This window comes from Numenius arquata, chromosome 16, assembly GCF_964106895.1.
Source record: "Numenius arquata chromosome 16, bNumArq3.hap1.1, whole genome shotgun sequence".
Taxonomy (NCBI): Eukaryota; Metazoa; Chordata; class Aves; order Charadriiformes; family Scolopacidae; genus Numenius; species Numenius arquata.
The window spans coordinates 11,043,853-11,063,151 of record NC_133591.1 but is presented as its reverse complement, the minus strand read 5'-3'; the positions used below and the strand labels follow the sequence as shown (position 1 = coordinate 11,063,151).

At 46.5% G+C, this 19,299-nt stretch overlaps 1 protein-coding gene across 1 annotated transcript; it reads left to right on the top strand.

Moving 5' to 3' along the window:
- Positions 1–507: 507 nt before the first annotated feature.
- Positions 508–10,529, top strand: ADORA2A (adenosine A2a receptor). Its single transcript, XM_074159561.1, has 2 exons — positions 508–1,382; positions 9,178–10,529. The coding sequence occupies exons 1-2, from the start codon at positions 1,033–1,035 to the stop codon at positions 10,136–10,138; spliced, it is 1,311 nt and encodes a 436-aa protein (XP_074015662.1). The 5' UTR covers positions 508–1,032; the 3' UTR covers positions 10,139–10,529.
- The last annotated feature ends 8,770 nt before the right edge of the window (positions 10,530–19,299 follow it).

Here is a 19,299-nt window from a genome sequence, read left to right as displayed (position 1 = left end):
GTTCCTGTCATCGCCGAGCAGCGTACTGGCACAGAATGCTTTTGTGGCAAAGTGCGTGAGGGTGGGTGGCACCTGATGGCTCAAGTCTTGTGTTCGTGGTCAGAGGGAGACGGGTGTATGTAAAAAAGGCTTCTCCACCTTTCCTCTGTGTAGCCACAGCACTTGCCAAGGCATAATTAGTGGGGCTCTCGTGTTTCAGGGCAGACTATTGAGCAGCTGCTGAAGTGCCAGCTCAGTTGGTAGCCTCGAAAACAAAACGTCCCTTGTTTCTCATCACCACTGTGAAATACTGCCTTCCTCAACCTTGGGTTTGGCCCTGCAGCTTTCAGGATAGACAAAATGTGAGATTTTTGCCAATGATGTATTCTTCTAGGTCTCTTCAATATCCATTATCAATTTTGTGTGCCACTTTAATGAGATTTTGCTTTTTCCATCTCCTCCGTAGAGCTGATTACTTAGCATATGTGGTTAACGTTTGATTTTGCTTTGGTTTTTTTTGTTTTAAAGGAAACTACAAGTGAAGAAGTTGAATATTTGCTTCAGCTGAAGAGAATATTTCCCACGTCATAGCGGGAAAAGGTGAAAAAGAGAACCAGAGGATGTTGGTAGTAGGTATCTACACGACAGGAAGCCATGACTAGCAGTGTGATTGTCAACAGGAAACAAAAAGTCACAGCCAATGTGACACTGCCATACAATACACTTTCTGTGTCGTGTTGCTTGGTGGACTTTGTGGCCTGGGGAGCACTGTATGTCTACGTGAGATATTCTCCTGTCCATTCATCTGCTGGAGTTTGATTTATTCTGCCTCTGGTTAATCCACTTTGCTGGAGTTGGCAAGACCTGGGGATTTTTCTTGACACCTGCTACTGTAAAGGTCTTGACCAGCTATGGGGAGAACAGGGTGCGTGTGAGCAACCTTCACCGGCTGGCAGTTTAGTGCTCTTCAGACCCCAGGCAGCTTTGAAGCTCTGCAGATATGAACGCTGAGCTTTTCTGGCACGTTCTCACATTGGCCTGGTCATTCTCACCATGCTAGTACATGGGAAAGAAGACTTCCTCTCAGATGTAGCTTACATCGTCCTGGAACTGATCATCGCAGTGCTGGCCATCCTGGGGAACATCCTGGTCTGCTGGGCAGTCTATTTGAATAGCAACTTGCAGAACGTCACCAACTATTTTGTGGTGTCCCTGGCTGCTGCTGACATTGCCGTGGGCATGCTGGCAATCCCCTTTGCCATCACCATCAGCACTGGCTTCTGTGCCTTCTTCTATGGCTGCCTTTTCATTGCCTGCTTCGTCCTGGTCTTGACTCAGAGTTCAATCTTCAGCCTCCTTGCCATTGCCATTGACAGAATCATTGCGATCCGCATACCCCTCAGGTAAGCCCAGGGTTGGGTTGGGGGGAGGACAGGGGACAGAGGGGGGGCTAGGGTGGTGAGGGATGAGTATCAGTAAAAACAACAGATCTGGACGTGAATTGAGGAAGGAAAAGTTAAATGAGGATCAGCACTTTTTCTGTTGTAATTTGGAAAGAACTGTTCTAGGTCTTGAGGGCTGCCTTGGCTGCTGGATTTTCCAGTTCTTCTCTGTTCTCATATGGTGTATGCCTATGGCATCGCAACGGCGCTGCCTTGGAGCTGCTGTTCCATATTTAGACAGGCTCATGTGGTAACCTCAATAACCTGCACTCTGAGCTGCAGCCAAAGCACCAGAAGGATCACTGCAGGAAAGTGGAGGTGGAGGGCAGAAAGGGGGTGAGGTCTACTTGTCTCCTTCCCCATGGGGAGAATGGGGGACTCTGGCTGCAACTGTAGCAGCAAGCTTTTGGAGAGTGTGGATGGGGGGGTCTTCTCTTGGGGATCCATTAAATGTGAAGGGAGGAGAAGCAGCAGACTATGAAGAAATGGGCCTTAGGAAGATTTGGAGTGGCTTAGGCACTGCCTCTGGAAGCAAAGCGTGTATTAGGTCAAGGCAGAGGCTTGTCCCAACCCAGACCTGCAGGTGGTTATTCTGTGGTCTCTACTCTGGAGTTTAAAGGAGGAAAAGGACTTTCAGTATTGAAAAGCTGATCTGACTAGCTGCTGCTCTGTGTGCAGCCACGGAGGCTGATGGGGAAGTTTTGCCACAGACACAGGGGCTGCTACTCAGTTCAGTTTTCCAGAAGCACATTGCTGTGACGGGATATATCTGACCATGGATGCAAAGCAGCATTGCGTTGTGTGGGCTGGGTTTGAATGCTGTGTGACAATGCTTCCGAGTCATTCAATAAGCTCAAAAGATGTAGAGGAAGCCCCAAGAGAGGCCAGTGCGGGCAAAGTGTAGGAGTCTCCTTCCTTCCCATCTTGTCCTTGGGAGAATGCAGTGCGCTCTCAGGAACGGAGAGACTTGTTTCCTGTCCTGAACAAGAAATGTGGCTGCAAAAATGGAACAACTTTCTGATTTTGTGCTCTAAAGTTTAAGTTTTTGGACATCCTCACTCCTGTTGAGCTTAAATCACTTGTGTTGACCTGTGCAACTTCGTTTTGTCTCTTGTGAATACTTTGGTCATCCAGCACTTATGTGGATTAACACAAACCTTCCATTCAAAAATAGAAAGCATTCTTTTCCCTAGAGCTGCGGAGATTGCCTTTCCATGTGGACCCCTACAGCATAGTCTTTCCTGAAGCCTTGCCTCAGCAACCTTGTGCTGCTATAACACTGCCGTTAATTGCTGGTTTCCAAACCTATAGTTATACCTCTACTTTTGATGTAGTTGTAAGGAATAAGTATTCTGTTCTATTGCAGAGAAAACTCTATCAATATTAGTTACCTACAAACTGGACTGTCTCCACTTTTCTGCAGTTCCACATATAGATGGTTTCAGTTTATAAACAAAAATAATGATAAATGGTACAAAGAAACATATGTAGAGTAGCCCTTGGGAGCTTGCCTCTGAAATGATTTTGAGAAGGGCTAATGTCTTTAATTCATTTCTCATGAGCTAACTCTGAAGACTTTTGCTGACAGTTTAAGTGCTCTCATTGCTAGAGGATGACTTGCCAGGAAAAGGAGTTTAAAAATCTGGATTTCTGCCCATTTTCGGGGGGTATCATTGTAACTCATTGTAACTATATTGTCTTGAAAGTTTAGTTTCCTGGAACAGCCAAGGTAAAGAGTCTTTTAGAAAAATCAGACTTCATCAGTGCTGGGCACTGTACAGGTTTCACTATTTTGTTTTTGAAAAAACAGAGCACACCCTCTTCCGCCCCAGAAACAGCGGAGTTGATTGGATGCAGAAACCCGCAGGTAGATCCGTGGGATCATCCCCCTCCTTGTCCTCTACTGGTTTGTCCTTCTACAGTAGGAGCGAAGAACTCATCAATTGTGTTTCCCCTTAAGAATTTATGGGTGAATAAGCATTAGATTTATGGCCTTATACATGCTGAGAAAGTGAAATCTGATTAGCTGAAGAGGGAAATGTGATATGATTTAGACTGCTCACATCCTCATTTTTTTCTATTTCTAATATCTGGTTGTCTCAAAAATGTGTCAAACCATTGGAAGGAAAGTTCTGCTACTAAAGATGCAACATTTTCACCCCATCCTTTAATGCCTGGGAAAGCCTCTTCTTTCCTCCTTAGAGGACAAGAAAGGTAACGCCAGGCATTCCTAATATTCATTAGATGAATGCTCTTAAAAAAATAATAAATCAAACTTTCTTCACTCTAACAAAACCAAAAAGGACCAAACCTATTTTTTCTTCTTCTTTTTCTTTTTAACTGTTCTGATTTGTCCTAAGGAGGGTAACGGCATGTCTCAGTGGATACATATATGGATGTGTACTCCCACACAAATAAACTGTCAGTGTTAAGGAGGCAGTAGAGTGGGATTTCTGATACTGGTTGGTTTTGGACACCTCAGTACATAATTATGAGTTACTTTTGGAATGATTTTTCTGTAGATAAAAGACCTTCCTGCAAACAAGTGCAGTGAGGAAAGACATCTATAGGTAAAATTTAAAAATACATAGAAGCTAATTTGTGAACATCTTACGGGTTCTACCTTTCAAATTATGGAAACGTGTAGAATTTGATAAACTTTTTGAAAGTTCTCAAACACTTTGCTGAATTCTGCCAGGTTTTATACAAATGTAACACTCTGCAAGGGACAATAAAGCACTACCAAGGAAGTGAGTCCGAGCCATTGTTCAGTCTCGGATAAAATCCGAACTGTGTCTCTAACGTGGCAGGTAGCTGAAAACCTGCACTCGCTGATATAAAACCCCTGGGTGTTCTAAACAAAATTGGCTGCGAGTCCGAGTGCCAGGATGAAGTCACGGGCCAAGAACAATTGCCGCTTTCCAGGCTCTTTGGTGCCAGCAAACGCTCCGATGGCACAGTGCCCGGCCACGTGTTCCTGTGCAGGCATTTGTGGTAGAGATCCTGCCACGGTGAAGGACAGGTAGCTCCCATGCACTGGAAAGAGAGGAGAAAATTTTCTTCTTGCAGCCAAACGGAAAAGTTTTCTCAGGTTACTGCTTGCTCTGTGTGCTGGGTTCAGGTATTCACCTGTGGCATAAACACTTACGCGGGTCGTACAGCACCAACTGCAGCAACTTGCTGAAGTGCAGACCTTTTCCTCTGGTGGAAAGCTGGAGAGGACTGACTGCCTAAGCTGCTGGGATGCTTCTCTGGGAAAGCAGCACTAAGGTGCAGCTCCCTGACGTTTGGAAGGTTGGGACAGGTTTATCCCATGTGGTGGTGATTGAAACTGCAGCTCTGAGGTGGCATTGGGATGTTTCTCTGCCGGAGTCTAGGGGTGCTGGGCGTGAGGAACTGGCTCCTCAAAGTCTGGGGCAGGAAGAATAGGGGAGATGGACACAAACCCTGAATAAAGTTTAGGACATGGAAGGGACCTTTGTGCCAAGAACAGTCTGTTTCAGCAGTTGCTTTAATTCTCTAGGGTTGCCTTCTCAAATGCTCATATACGAGCATCTGAATCAGGGAATCGGGAATTTAATGTTTTGATGTCACTTTTAGCCATATCCAGACTTATTTCTTTCCCTGCTCACCATAAACCTTTTGACTTTATGACAAGCATTTCCTACATGTCCTCATGTTTGTGTCAAATAGATTATGGGCAGATTCAACCTAATATGAAAGAAGAAGAATTCACTTCCTCCTTTGAGCAACCATGGGCATTGCTTTGAAAGCAGAGCCAGTTGTCTATGGTGTGCTGGGGAGTGAAACTTGCTTTACCAAGGTTTTAGTCTGAAAGCTGATATTGTGCCACGAGCAAAAGAATGGTGCCTGTCCCCCTTTACTGCTTCTGCTGTTTAGAGCCCTGTGCCCACCTGTGGGATCCCACCCTACCCAGTCTCCATCACACAGACGAGTATTAGTTAGCACCTGGTCACAGGGCAAAAAGTTTCTTGACTGACTTTCTGGGAAAGGGTTGTTTTGGTGCTGCATGAGAAGATCTGGGTTTGATTTCTTGCTCTGCCATAAGATTTCCTGGATGAACTGGGATTGTCAGTGTCTCTCGTTTCCAGATACATGTAACAGGGAAGGAATTATCCTCCTTTTTTCTTGTCCGCTGTGGCTGCAGTTGCCTGAGGTGGGGGCTGTTGAGGGATGTGTTCAGTGAACAGTGTTTTGTAGTGATTTGTTAAAAACCATTGAGCTCAGCTGGAATTCAGCTCAAGCCCAGCACCCTCAATGCTGAGCACAGGCTTCCTGGTGTGATGCTGTAAAGGTGGCTGAAACGTGCTCCATGCATGGTAGAGCCTTCTGGCCAAGATGTGCAGTGCTGTGACCAGAGGTGGGTTTGGAAAACAAGCAGCAGGCTGTTTGGATGTTGGATGCTGTGACAATGAGTTAGGCCAGCTACATATCATATGATGTATGGAAAGATTTTAACTTCTACCTGAGGTATAAGAACCCTGTGGTTCCTGTACCAGCTCTGTCTTCCACCCAGCTTCGTGGCATAGAATCAGACTAGTGAGGTACTACGCTTTCCGCAGGAATCCTTGTCCTGATGACAGAGCTTAGGCCAAGGATCCGGAAGCGTCACACCCTCAGCCAAGCTACTTTAGGCAGCACAGATGAGTTGTGCCATTCACTAAGGGCGGATTTTCTCCTGGAGTCAGTTTGCCAGCCTGATGGTTTGGAAAGCAGCAGGGCAGGTGACATAATTTTGGGGAAAACATCCACAATTTTCTGTGTTTGCAAAAGTGTGTTTTGTTTTCTGGAGGAGTCTGGTGACCCTATCTCCACATCCAACTCCCCAAGAGTGTCCCTGTGCTCTGCACTAATTATAGAATCATAGAATGGTTTAGGTTGGAAGGGACATTAAAAACCATCTAGTTCCACCCCTGTGCCATGGGCAGGGACACCTCCCACTAGACCAGGTTGCTCAAAGCCCCATCCAGCCTGGTCTTGAACACCTCCAGGGATGGGGCATCCACAGCTTCTCTGGGTAACCTGGACCAGTGTCTCACCACCCTCATAGTGAAAAATTTCTTCCTGAGATCTAATATAAATCTTCCTTCTTCCAGTTTGAAGCCATTACCCCTCGTCCTAATGTTCTTTGTGTCTGGAATTTCACGAGTAGTTGTTGTTTGTGTAGCAAGTCCAGTATTTCCAGAAAGCACAAGAACTGCTTGTGCACAGGCAATCCAGCGCTGTCTGGACACATCAGACATGCTGCAAAGTCACCCGCCAAGTATGCAGAACATGGGCTGTAGGTGTGACCAGCTCCTTTCAGCAGACTGTGTCTCCTGCATGGGTGCCAGCAACTCGCAGTCCATGTGATGCTTCCCGGAAGCCCTGAACTTACCGTGTAGAGCTGCACAGCACTGGGGATCCAGAGAACTGCTTTGGTCTGGCTGCTGTGAGCCTAGAACGATGCCTAGACAGGTGCACAAACTCTTCAATGCCAGCCTGGTGACATCTCTAACTGGACAAAAGGAATGAGTCCATGAAAGTCCAGCTGTACAATAACCCTACCTCAGCCAAGTCAGCCAACAGGGTCTCACGTGAGTCCTCGAAATGAAGCTCTCCCAAGTGAATGGACACTTCTCAATGGGTGCCTGGTCAACGTAGTGCCACTCACTACATGACAAGATGCTGCTAGCTTTCTCTCTTAACCCTTGGAGATACTGAGCAAGGTGTTATGGAAATGCACTCACTGATAGGTTGGTCATTGCCACTGCCAGCACAATACATTGCAGCTGGAAAGAGGGCAGCTGCTTGGCTTAAGTGCTGTTCCTAAGCCTTGTAAAGTTTGTTGTATGGGAATCCCCAGAGGGTAAGAAGGAGGGAGAAGTGGGGGGTGTTTGCCTGGAGCAGTAATGAATGTATTTTTAGTGGAATGGAAGGGACATCTCTAGTCGTGGGATAACAGCTGCACAATTTCAAAATTCCTCTGACAAGATGTAGCTGATTCCAGGGCTGCAGGGTTTTGAGAGGTTTTTTTTGTTTTGTTTTTCCATGCTTCAAGTGCCTTCAGCCAATCTCTTGCTCCCTGAAGTGTACTTTTCAAAGCACAGATGCTGTTTTGCTGTGTTGATGAGGTCTGAAAGTGAGCAGCTCCCTGCTACCATCCACGCTGTGCCCTTAGCACCTCCTAAGCATTGAGCAGGATCCGCTGGAGAAACCTTTTTATCTCTCAGAATCAGCTGAATCCCTCCCTCATTTATGGAAAGAGGATTTCAGTGTATTTTGGGTACTGGGAATTGTGTGGTTGGCTCCCTCACCCGCTCCCTCTTTTCTGCTTTTGAAATGCAACTGAGGAAGAGGGACTCAAGCCTGCTGGGTCTTGTGTGGAGCCAGTTTTTTTTCCAAGGTCCATCAGAAGGGATTTAGGGCATGATCTCAATTCTGTGCTGTTCCTGGCAAAAGCAGCCTCTCTCCTCCCCTGTCTCGAGCTTGCGTTGGGATAGGAGCATGAACCTGTGGGAGTGACTATTTCATTGAGAGATGGAAAGATTTCTATGGCTTGTTGGATTATTTTTTTTTTAATGTTTGTTTGCTGAGAGAATTCTGGGGACAGAGGGTAAACACTGGGTAAACACTGGGAGCCCAGCGCTACTGTTGTCCGATCACAGACACATGGGGTCAAGTACAGTGTGGGACCCACGCTGGACAATGTGGGAATCCGGCCATCTACTTTCCATGCTAAACGTTACCAAGGGAAGGAAATTGCATTGAAATGTTAAACTGTTGCCCTGATTTACATTTTCAGAGAGAAGAACTGGTGGAGTCAGCTCAGGACTCGCAGTAACCTGTGAGGCCTTGGGAACCGGCCGATATTTCAAACAAACCAATGTCCCTGGCTGCACTGTCAGATTCTTACCATGTTGCTTATTGTCTCTTTCAACAGATCTTTGAGAATTTGCTGCTAAGAGCACTGCCTTCAGCCAGGCATATCAATACCTCCACCGCTGAAGTCCCCTTTGGTGTGTGCAGTGCAGCCCACAGCACACCTGTAGTCAGAGCACTGTCAGCTTAGTTATTCCCTTCTGAGAAAGGCACGGGGCCAGCTTAGTTGGGCTGGTGAGGAAAACTGCTGACTTGTCTCAGTTATTTAAGGAAGGTTGGTGATGCTGGCCTTCCTGGAAGTGCCGTTGTGGAGCAGAGTGAGGTGCTGTGCAAGGCGATGCCAGCCTGGCTTCTGCAACTGAGTCAGAGAATTTCCCCGGAGCACACCTGAATGTGGACAGGGGGCTGATGGCACGGTGCCTCAGATTTCCTTCATGCTATTTGGCTTACAAATCTACGGCAAGACAGACCAAGCAATTCCGTGCTACAAGGCTCCTCCTTTGCCAGAAAGGAGGAACTACCTCAGCCTTCATCAAGAGAGCCACAGTGGTCTGCATCACCAAAGGTCAGAGCAGTGCTGTTGATTATCCAGGCTGCAAGATCTATGTGCATGACCAAGTGGCCTGGTGGAGTCAAGGAACACAGATGAAATCTCTATTAATTTCCCTGCTTTTCTGTCTGTTGCCTATTCACTGCCTAAAGGAAAGGGGGGGAAATATGTGGCATACAGTGTCACCATAGGCACAGCAGTTCAAAAGCCCATCTGAAGAAGCAGGTGCCTTTCTTGCTGTCTTCTGGGCCATTGGGAAGTTGGTGGGTGTCAGGGGCTTGTCTGAATGATACTGATGTAATTCCTATTTCCTCTGCTTTGTAGGTACAATGGCTTGGTGACTGGCTCTCGAGCTAAAGGTATCATTGCCATCTGCTGGGTATTATCTTTCATCATCGGCTTGACACCAATGCTAGGGTGGCACAATCGCTCCCAGATCGAAGAGCTGGGTTCCAATAAGTCCTCTCCCATCAACTGCAGCAACAGTATGGTAGCATGTCTCTTTGAGGCTGTGGTCACCATGGAGTACATGGTCTACTACAACTTCTTTGCCTGTGTGCTTTTGCCCCTCCTCCTCATGTTTGGTATCTACTTGAAAATCTTCATGGCAGCCCGGCGACAGCTCAAGCAGATGGAGAACAAGATGGTACATGGGGAACGTTCTCGCTCCACTTTGCAGAAGGAAGTCCATGCAGCTAAGTCTTTAGCCATCATTGTTGGGTTGTTTGCAGTCTGCTGGCTTCCACTACATATTATTAACTGCTTTACCCTTTTTTGCCCAAATTGTGCCCATGCTCCCCTCTGGCTGATGTATCTGGCTATTATCCTGTCTCATGCCAACTCGGTTGTAAATCCTCTAATTTATGCCTACCGAATCAGGGAGTTCCGATACACCTTCCGTAAAATCATCAGCCAGCATATCCTGGGCCGGAAGGAGCCGTTCAAGGCAGGAACAGCCAGCTCTAGGACTTCCATGCATGGTGGGGACGCAGAGAACGCCAGCATACGAATCAGTGAGTATGCGCTAGAGGTATACACCAATGGAGAGATCCACAGGGATCCTGAAAAGCAGGACTTAAACAAATGCAAAGCTGGCTTGGAATGGCACCAGAATGGAAATGCTCTGGACGTGGAGACAAATGGGCATCTCCCACATTCCTGTAAAAATGGGATTCTCTCAGATGCGTGCATGAACAAGGAGCTTCACAGTGAAGAGCTCATTGATGCCCAGGTGTCTTACTCAGATCTGGAAAGAGCAGCCTTCGCAGCAGCGGATGTTTCCTGATGAGACTTTCAAAGTCTTCCTGGTAGAATTATTTTTTTTTCCATTGGTGACCTCTGCCATGGCAGAAAGGGAGGTTGGGGGGCGGGGGGGAAGAGGTGTGTATTCAGATCGTTGTGGAGAAAGGGGTCCCTACCTAGGACTGTTGGGGTGATCCTAAATACTAGACTGGAAAAAAGCCAAGAGACCATTGAAATGGACTAAGGAAGGAGGGACACGTTACCCATCAATGACCTGTCGCCAGGACCAGTGCCAAGGTCAAAGATGGCATTCCGAGTTCAGCACTGGGAGACTCTGCTGATGCAGGGCGTATCATGACGTTATGCTGTACTGTGTATCTGTGGTTGTATGTCGGTTTTGCTGTCTTTACCAACAGAAATAAAATCATGGCTGGAAGTATTCACTGAATTGCAAGGAGCAACAGGGAAGGGGCCTTTTAGTACTTTGGCCTTGCAACAAACAAAAGGGGGAGAGCAACATCTGTTGGTCAGGAAGGATGCCAGCAGCTTCTTGGAGAGGGAACGAACATGGTGGGAACTTTGGATACCTTCAACCATGGCATTTTGTCTTTCAGTTCATGTTTTTAAAGCTTAAACGGCAACAGGTTGTTCAAATGGGTGGTTTTTTTTTTTCTTGTCTTGATAAGATTACTTTATGTTAAGTTATGAAAGATGGGCAAAAACTCATATCCATTCCCTGAGCGCTCAATGTTCCAGATGCACAAGGCAAATATAACCTCATAGCTCTCCACTTTGTCTAACAAGTAATGAAAACGGGGTCTGTAACATGGATTTCCCTTAGTAAAAGGGCTGTTAGCAGGACTTGGTGCTGCAGAGAGTAGACAAGCAGGCCAGGCTGTGGTCTGTGTCACCAGGGTGGTCGTGCCCCGAGATGTTGTGACGAGCTGTCTGTAGGCTGGTGGGCACCATCTGCTTTTCCCCGCCCTGTCTCTGTGCTTGTCCTCCTGAGCTCCCAGAATGCAAATTCTTTCCATGGCCCCAAATGTGTGTGAGAGGAGCTAATTTTCCATATTTTGTTTGTTTTCATCCTCACTCAAAAGGCTGTGGGATTTTTTTCTTCTTTCTCGGGGTAAGGAGGAACCCACACACACATAGCTAAGACTTTTTTTTTTTTTTTTAATTCCAGTAAATTCTATTTAAACACCTTTTCTCCTGTGGTTTCAGTTTTTTCCTGATGTACTTTACTGTGAAGCCCAATGTGTTGCTGCGGTGCAGAGGCCAAGAGAGCTGGGTCTGTCTCGTTGAAAGATCCTCCTACTCTGAGAAGCAGAAAGGCGTCAGTAGTAGTGAAAATCAGCTTAGAAACTGCAGTAGTTGTCTTTAAGAGGACAGGCAAATCCGTGCTGCAGCAAGGGGATGCTCTGATGAGGCTTGTTGTAGAGGTGTTTCACAGCAATTTGATAATTTTCTGTATCGTTTATGAAGCCTGGTAGCTCAAGGACAGCAGAACGCCACATCAGCTTGAATTCTACCTAAAGGTTGTCTAGTTTTTGTGTTCCAGACAAATAATCCATGTCCAATACCACCAGCCTTCTGGAGAAACAAGCAGTAATGCTCCTACTGGAAAACTAAGAGTCTGGTAATTCCAGGGACCTGAAGCTTATTCCCTACCTGAAAACATCAGAAATATCATCCCCCAAACCTGGCCCCTCCTTGGGTCTGTCCACTAACATTTCAGAAGTCAAATAATCTCATTTTCAGAGAGGAAAGGGGAACTGGATTTTGATATTTGAGGAAAAGCAGGTTAGGTTTGTCTGTTCTTATTCCATGTTTATTTTAAATATTGTGAACTATTAAAATGAAAAGTCAGTTTTATTTGAGGAGAATCTTTGCCGGTCTCTCTACATGAAGGTGGGGAGTAGCTTATAATGCTGAAGGTGTTCAATTATGTAACTGCTCCAGGCTAGGACAAAGCTTACTGTGAGACGGATAAAAAGATGTGGTTGCCACCATGATCCTTAGCAGAAAGACAGGCAAGTTTGTAGAACAATAGACTTCACAGTTTGATTGAATTGCTGCTTTCTTGGCACGGCTCTTCCACGTAGTCTAACGTCAGAGCAGTGGATTATCACTCCAGCACCATTAACAAACACTAAGCTGTTTCCCTGTGACAGACGTCATAGGTAATTCCTCTGTAGGGTGACTTGGGATCTTGTTACTCTTGATCTTTCTTGATGGAATATTTCTGTAGGTTATTTGTGGGATGGCTCCTCTGACCTCCTGTAACAGCGGCAGAGGAACTCAGGCAGGAAAATGGGGGTCTGATCTCTTCAGGCCTCAGTTGGGAGCCAAAATGTTTCTAAGAATAACACAAGATTACATCCGGTATTCATGTCAATAACAATTAGGTCCACAAAGAAGCAGAGCAGGGAAGGAAGTGTGGGAAAATACCAGCATCGCTCATGTGCTGGAGCACACGCGAGTGCAGAAGTGCCTCCTATTGAGCTTTAGTTGCCATTGTAAAGGCACGTTTTATGCCACGTTGCATCAGACTTTCAACAGCTGATGGGGGTTGTTGCTTTCTATTGTTTCCTGAGCTTCTTCACACTCAATTATGGCAGCTTCTTGCTTGGTTGCCACAAGAATCAAGTTGATCTATGTTGATGCGACAAACTTAGGATTGTCCCCCTGGAAAACCTTCCTGCCCAACCAGATCACCATGCGAGCTTGGTGTCTTGAAATGTCTTGAAATAAGCTTTTCTGTTTCTGTTTGAGATGCCCCTCAAGTGTGTCCAGTCCCTTTCAATATTAGTGATCCAGATTTGAAATGAAAAGGGTGTGTGAAGGGGCCAGGGAATGTGCGCAGGAGGAAGTGCAGTGGGGGTAAGCAGGCAGCGTGTTTCATATAGAATTGGAAGTCTGTAGTCACAGGAAGGAAGGGATGGCAATTGCACCACATGCTGTGTGCCTTCTGGCAGACATATGTCTGAGATGGACCTTCAGAAGATGTTTCCGAAACAGTTGTTGGGGCCAGCATGAGCCTTTTGAACAGAATTTTGGACTACTTATTTCTTGTTTCCTAGGGATCGTGACTTCAAAGCTTGCTTTTTTTTTTTTCCTTAAAAAAAAAGAAAAAGAAAGCATTAGGGTCCCATCAATGAAGCGTGCTCTTTCCTTCTTCTGGCAGCGCGCTCTACTTTTGAGAGAAGTACCTGTCTCCCAAACTGCATAGGGGAGGGAACATTAGAAAAGTTAAAGGTAAATAATTTTTTTTCCTAATCTCCCCACTCATATCCCCCTTTTTCTTCCAGCTGGAGAATGTTTAGCAGATGAAATATAGCTGTTCTGGATAAACAAAGGTGGTACCAAGACAAAGGGAAGAATGAGGTGACCATCAAGATAGGCTGGAGAAGACCTCCTTAATCCAAGGTGCAGTGGGTCCAGAGAGTAAGGGCTGGGGTAAGAAGAGACTAATTTCATTGAACTGGAACATCTTACTAAAAATGGCTCAAGACCCATAGAGAGATGTGGTTCCTCGTTTGGTGTGAGGGCATTCCATGAATTTCACCATACCCTGGAGACTCTTAGGCTCCAGGATTTATTTGCTTTATAGGGTTTTGGAGAAAGTAAAGTTTGATGAGTTGCCAGGAGTAATTTTATCAAGAGTTCCTCTTGGGGCGCTCTCCTCAATAGGGCACTGCTGTTTGTGTGTGCAAGTAAATGCTCTTACAGCATTGTCCTGAGGGGTTTCTTTTGGATTGGTAATATTTCAATGCCAAGGTTGAACTTCAGCTCTTGAGCAGAGAAGCCATTTGGCATGGTGGGACAGTTGGGGTTACTGTAGTCAGAAGGGGCTTGCCAAATCCCAGCTGGTGCCAGGAAGGTTATTGTGCGGATAGACTTGGGAGATACATGGAGTAGTCTGAATCTTTGATCATTCTTTGAAAAGAGGCTCCAGGGGATGCTGGTGGATACAGAGCAGTCTCTAAAGTGTGGGAGCAGACTGGAGGGTTCTGTTTAGATGGGAAATCCTGGTGGTGAAGGATGATTTGTAGGGTAGGTGTTTGGGAGGATTTCAGGGGAGCAGGAACGTGCTGGGGATTACACAGAGGGTGCTGGCATGAGACCAAGGTGTGACTTGCTGGGGAAAGGATGTACAGTCTCCCAGCTCTCCTGGGGTCACTGCAGAGGGGCAGCCTTGCCTGATGTGAGGAGGGTGGACTTCATATGGTCTATGTGTGACTGAGGAGGGTTGACTTCATATGGTCTATGTGTGACTGAGGTAGAGATGGCTCTTATGGATTATCTCCTTTTCAGATGCGTTGTCTTATTTCATGAGCGTGTAACAAAAGCCCTTCTGCTTCATGAACATGAGCCCTAGCTAATAACAAATCACTCCAGCCGTGTTCTTCGGGAAGGACGAGCATGCTGTAGCAGTGTTGCCATGCATTAGAACTGCAGAATACTCTCCAGTGGTGTTTGCTAAGTTTAGCTGCCTAATAGTTCTCTCCCAATTTGTTTTGGGCCTCAAACTGCACTGAGTCATAGCAGAGAGTTTTTTTTCTTTCTAGCCCTGAGCTTTTGGCCTTCTTTACAGTAAAACACATCAAGAGTAACTAAAATCACACCAGTTCCCCATTTGCATGAGAGGTGACTGACCCTGACAGGCTGAGAATCCCAAAACTGGGGCAATGTTGTGTGTAACTCCTGTCTTATTTGTCTGCTGGGACTGCTCACACAAGGATGTGCTGAAATCCAGACTGGAACTGTTGATCTGAGAAGGTCCTTTGCTTCCCCCACTCTGTCTCAGGAGCTGGTGTTCCTGCTCCCTGTCCTGTGGAGCAGTTGTCCCTGTGGTCCGCAAGCCAAGACACTATGAACGCCCTGCTGCACACGCTGTCACTATAAAACAATTACTCTTTTAATTTAAGTGTTTTATGAATATAGTTGTTGTTTTCCCTCTGTTTGTCAGTTACCAGTGGGAGGGGAGGGAAGGGGGTGGGAGAATCTGTGCATGCAAATATATTTAAAGTGCGTTGACCAAAGTTTGGTTTGGTTTTTTTTTTGAATCTGTGAAGTTTTCATATCTGTGAAGTCATCAGACTGCTGGGCAGTGAGGAGCCGCTGGTGCTGCTGAGTCTGTCTTGGTTACATTTCTTAATAAGCATTAAAATAATAAAATATATTTGTAAAAGAGAGTGTGAGTGCCTTTGTCCCAGGAAGTTCCGTCTGGCTGGCCCTTTTTTGTGCAAGTGTGTTCTTATTATTTTATTAGCTTTTTCTACAGACTGATCCTTCCGGAGAGCTCTCTCCCTAGCGCTGCCTATTCTTTCGCAGAAGATATTAGCAAGGACTAAGGTGACAGACCCAGATGGACTAGAAGAGCCCTCACATCTCTGACTTCATGGGATCTGTCATCTTGGCAGTAAGAGAAAATGTTTATAGCTGTGTACTGAACACAAGGTAGAGCACTGTATTTCCCCAAACCACTGCAGTGTCAGAAACAGCGTGTTACACAGCAGGACCAGAAGGCTCCATACCTGGACCATGACCCAACTTTTCTAGCTGTGACTGGAGTATCCCAGCTTGCCTGGCTCTCCTTCCATGTGGCCCTGCCGGAGCACCTCAGACCTCCTTGTAAGACCGTCACAATTTCAGACCTCTGTCCTGTTCTGCCAATGCCACTCAGGCTGAGCTAGCCCCAGCCTGATGTCAACCAAATTAACCTGGAGATGGAGGCAATGAATCTAGATGCTACTGTGGAGTCTCTCAGGCCCATTCTGAGCAATGCTGGCAGGATGAAGCACGAATAATTTCCAGCTTTTTCCAGCTGTAGCTACTAAATGTGTGTGTGAGGAGGTTAGTGAAAGTCTGTGCAATCCAGGAGCATTTGGAGTTGGGAAATGATGAAATGAAAGTTCACCAGATAACCGTCAGCTACTGGTTGTTCCCCCTTTGGGTTCACTTTGCAGCTGGGCTGGAGGGTTCCCCGGAGGCCCCAGTTTGTGGAGAGGTGCCGGCACCCTGGTGCTCGGTGGCCAGCTGTGCCCAAGCTGTTCAACCAACCGTGTAATTGAAAAGCTTTTTAATTTTTCCCTCCTTTCACAAACACTGTGCATTTTGTTCTGCAGCATCAAAGGCTGGGAGCTGGGAGAAACAATGGGTGTCTGCAGGAGCCCAGGGGAACAATGGCCATACCTGGCCCCGGGACGAAAGCGAGTACTTTAAAGAACAGAGAGAGCTCCCAGTTTAACAACACAATTGGCCTGATCTGGAAATCTCTGCTCAGAGATCTGCACCTTGGCTTAGTCACCCAGAGAAACTAGACTTTGCAGGGCTTTTGCTGTAGACTGAGAGCTGTGTGAGGATAATATATAGCTCAATAGTGTAACATTTACTGCAGCACTGGGAACTGATGACATTTCTGGTGAATTAGGATGGGGCCATGGAGGACGGTGTTTTCCCTACTAATGGGTGGATAATGTTTTTGGCTAAAAAGCTTTTCAGGGTATTTAATGCAGCAGGATCATCCTTGTCACTTCTGCCCCCAGACAGGAAGCCTTTGTTGCTAAGAATAGTGCATACAAGTGCCCACTGTGCTCTTGACCATCATGTGTTTCAAGGAGAAGTTTCGGGGAGTTAAAAGCTGTGAGCACCTTTTCTGAGGCCCTGTGGCTCTCACAATTTACTTTCACAGGAAGGATTTCCACTGTCTTGCATTTGACTGAAGTGACCGAGCAAGGAGTGAGATTCCTCATGTGTTCGTTCATGGGAGGGAGAGAGGCTTCTGCCAGCTTGGAGTGATGCTGGGAGAAGTCCACCTCTCCGATACGGCAAACAAGTACCTGAAATTAGACAATGCGACTCACTGCAGATTGGAGTCTCGCTGAACAGTAAGTGGAGCTGTTTTCCTCCTTGACTTCCCAATCTCTTCAGTGCTCTTCTGAGAAGAAAGGGGGGCACTTCTGAATATTGGAGAGGTTTCCTCAGAAATGACCCCGGTGGATGGGACTTTTGGAGGGATTTTGGCCGTAAGATGTGCCGTTCTTACAAGCAGTATCATTTCTCTGCTGTGTGACTGCTGTGTTCACTGCTGAGATCCTGCAGTGTCATAGGAAAGTTCTACCCAGCCCTCAGAAATTCATTTCGAGAATTTGAGTCCTTGCAACACATCAAATAAAATGATCTAAGCCAAGTTTGGGTCTGAGAATAGCATGGTGATTTTTCAGCAAGTGAAAGGAGAGGACTGGGAAAAGAGCTTTCAGTCTGCAGGTTCAGAATGAACTGTGTAAAGACGAGGTTATTTGGAGTGCAGATCCATACTGTGTGGTCTGAGCCTGTTGTACTGAACTCCAAACCTGGGACTGTGGTTTTTGGGAGTGTCCAGCTGCAATCCAGAGAGGTGACTGCAACTTCTACAGGGCTCAGGGCAGTCTGGCTTGGACACTGACAGGACTGGAGCTGCGATCACTTTGCTTGCCAAGGATTCACCCAGAGCCCTAGGCAGCGTTCATTTTTTGCCTTACCTAAGGCAAGGAGCTTAGATAACAGCTCATAAGGACAGTGAAGAAAATCCATGTGCACGGGGTATCTTGCTGCCTCAGCTCTTGATGAGGTCATGGGGATGTCTTTTGGGCTGGTATTAGTGTAGGACATTACTTCTAAATGAGAGTTAAGCATATCCCAGTTGGATACTTCATGTTGCTGGAGAACTTGCAGCTGCATCATTTGGGCATTTGGCATCATCTGGGTTGTGAAAGCTTGTGCCTGTGTTTTGGGGTTCCCAGGGATGTAAGGCTCTTCTGCAGTGTGGTGACTGCATCCAGGAAAAAAAAAAAAAGAAGTCCTAATAAAGAGAATTGAGCAGCCTGGATCAGTTCTAAGAAGAATGCAAAACAAGCCTGGGCCATCTCGGGGTAAGCTGCACTCATGGTGCCTCTTGAACCCATGTCCTGTTATTGTTGGTGTGGAACGTGAGGGTCTGGGCCAATGAAAATAAGGAAGGCGGCTTGACAGACACAGATTTTTATCTTTTGAGATTCGTCATGACCTTTCTAGTGTATAATAAATAAAGTTGACTCAGGAATTGGCAAGTGCCCTATAACATGCAGTCCTGGTGTTGGGACTCGGCAGAATGTTCTGCTTAGCAATGCACTCTGTTGGCTTTGTTTGCCAAGTTCCTATTTTGGAGGTGTGCTGAAGGGCTGAACGGTGGCAGATGCTGAAGCCTTCTGCAGGGCAGGTGCATTGAACCCGGCATCTCTGACCATGCTGATCCGGGCTGGATGAAGGTCATACTGAATCCATGCTGATACAATCTTTTACCGCTGGGCCATAAAAAGAGAAGTGTCTTGCAAAGAAAGAATGCGGCTGGCAGTGGTGTGAATCTTGGGGCAAAAGGGACTCTCATCCTTTCACATTACTATGTAACCCATCGAGCGTTTAAGTTGGCATTGAACGGTATTGCTTCCTGCATTAGTGTGTTTTGAGCAGCCCTGCCATGCATGCTGGATCCTGTGATATTAAACAATTCCATCATCCAGAGGATGTGGTCAATTCTGCAGGTGACAGGAATGGTAGCTGTGAGAGTTGCCTGCTGCCGGGTGAATCCCTGCCTTACCATCTCCTCTGTTAACCATGACTGTCAGCAATCACAGTCAGGTTGTCTGAGCTAGCCCTGGTGGCAGGGGCTGTGATATACAGGGCTCCTTTATACAGGGCTCCTTTGCAGACAACTGGGAATCATGTGCTGCTAAATGGAAGCTGTTCGGTGATTGTGAAGTTATTTCTGCAGAGCCAAAAGCCACTGGGGGAGAAGAGGGCTAATGTTTGCGCTCCCAGTCCCAGAGAGGCCACAGGGGGAGAGCTGCAGTTAATGCACAAAGATTGTGGGTGATTCAAAGGCAGAGTCTCGAGAGGAGAGCCCCCAGCACTGACATTGGGGTGCTGGGCTACGTGAGCACTCAGCACCTTAAAGTAAAGCACAACCGGCTGCCTCGGTTCTGAGGTGCCTGCCATTTGGGAACAGTCCAGTATTCCAAGTGTTTCCTGCCTTTCTTTATATTCATGCCAAAAGCACTAACAGAATAGGGTGGAGACCAAAAAATCTCAGACCCTCCTCAAGATCATCCTCTAATTCCAGAAGGATCAAAATGCTAAAGGTTGCATTAGAAAAACAGAAATAGTCTTTTCTCTCACCATTGG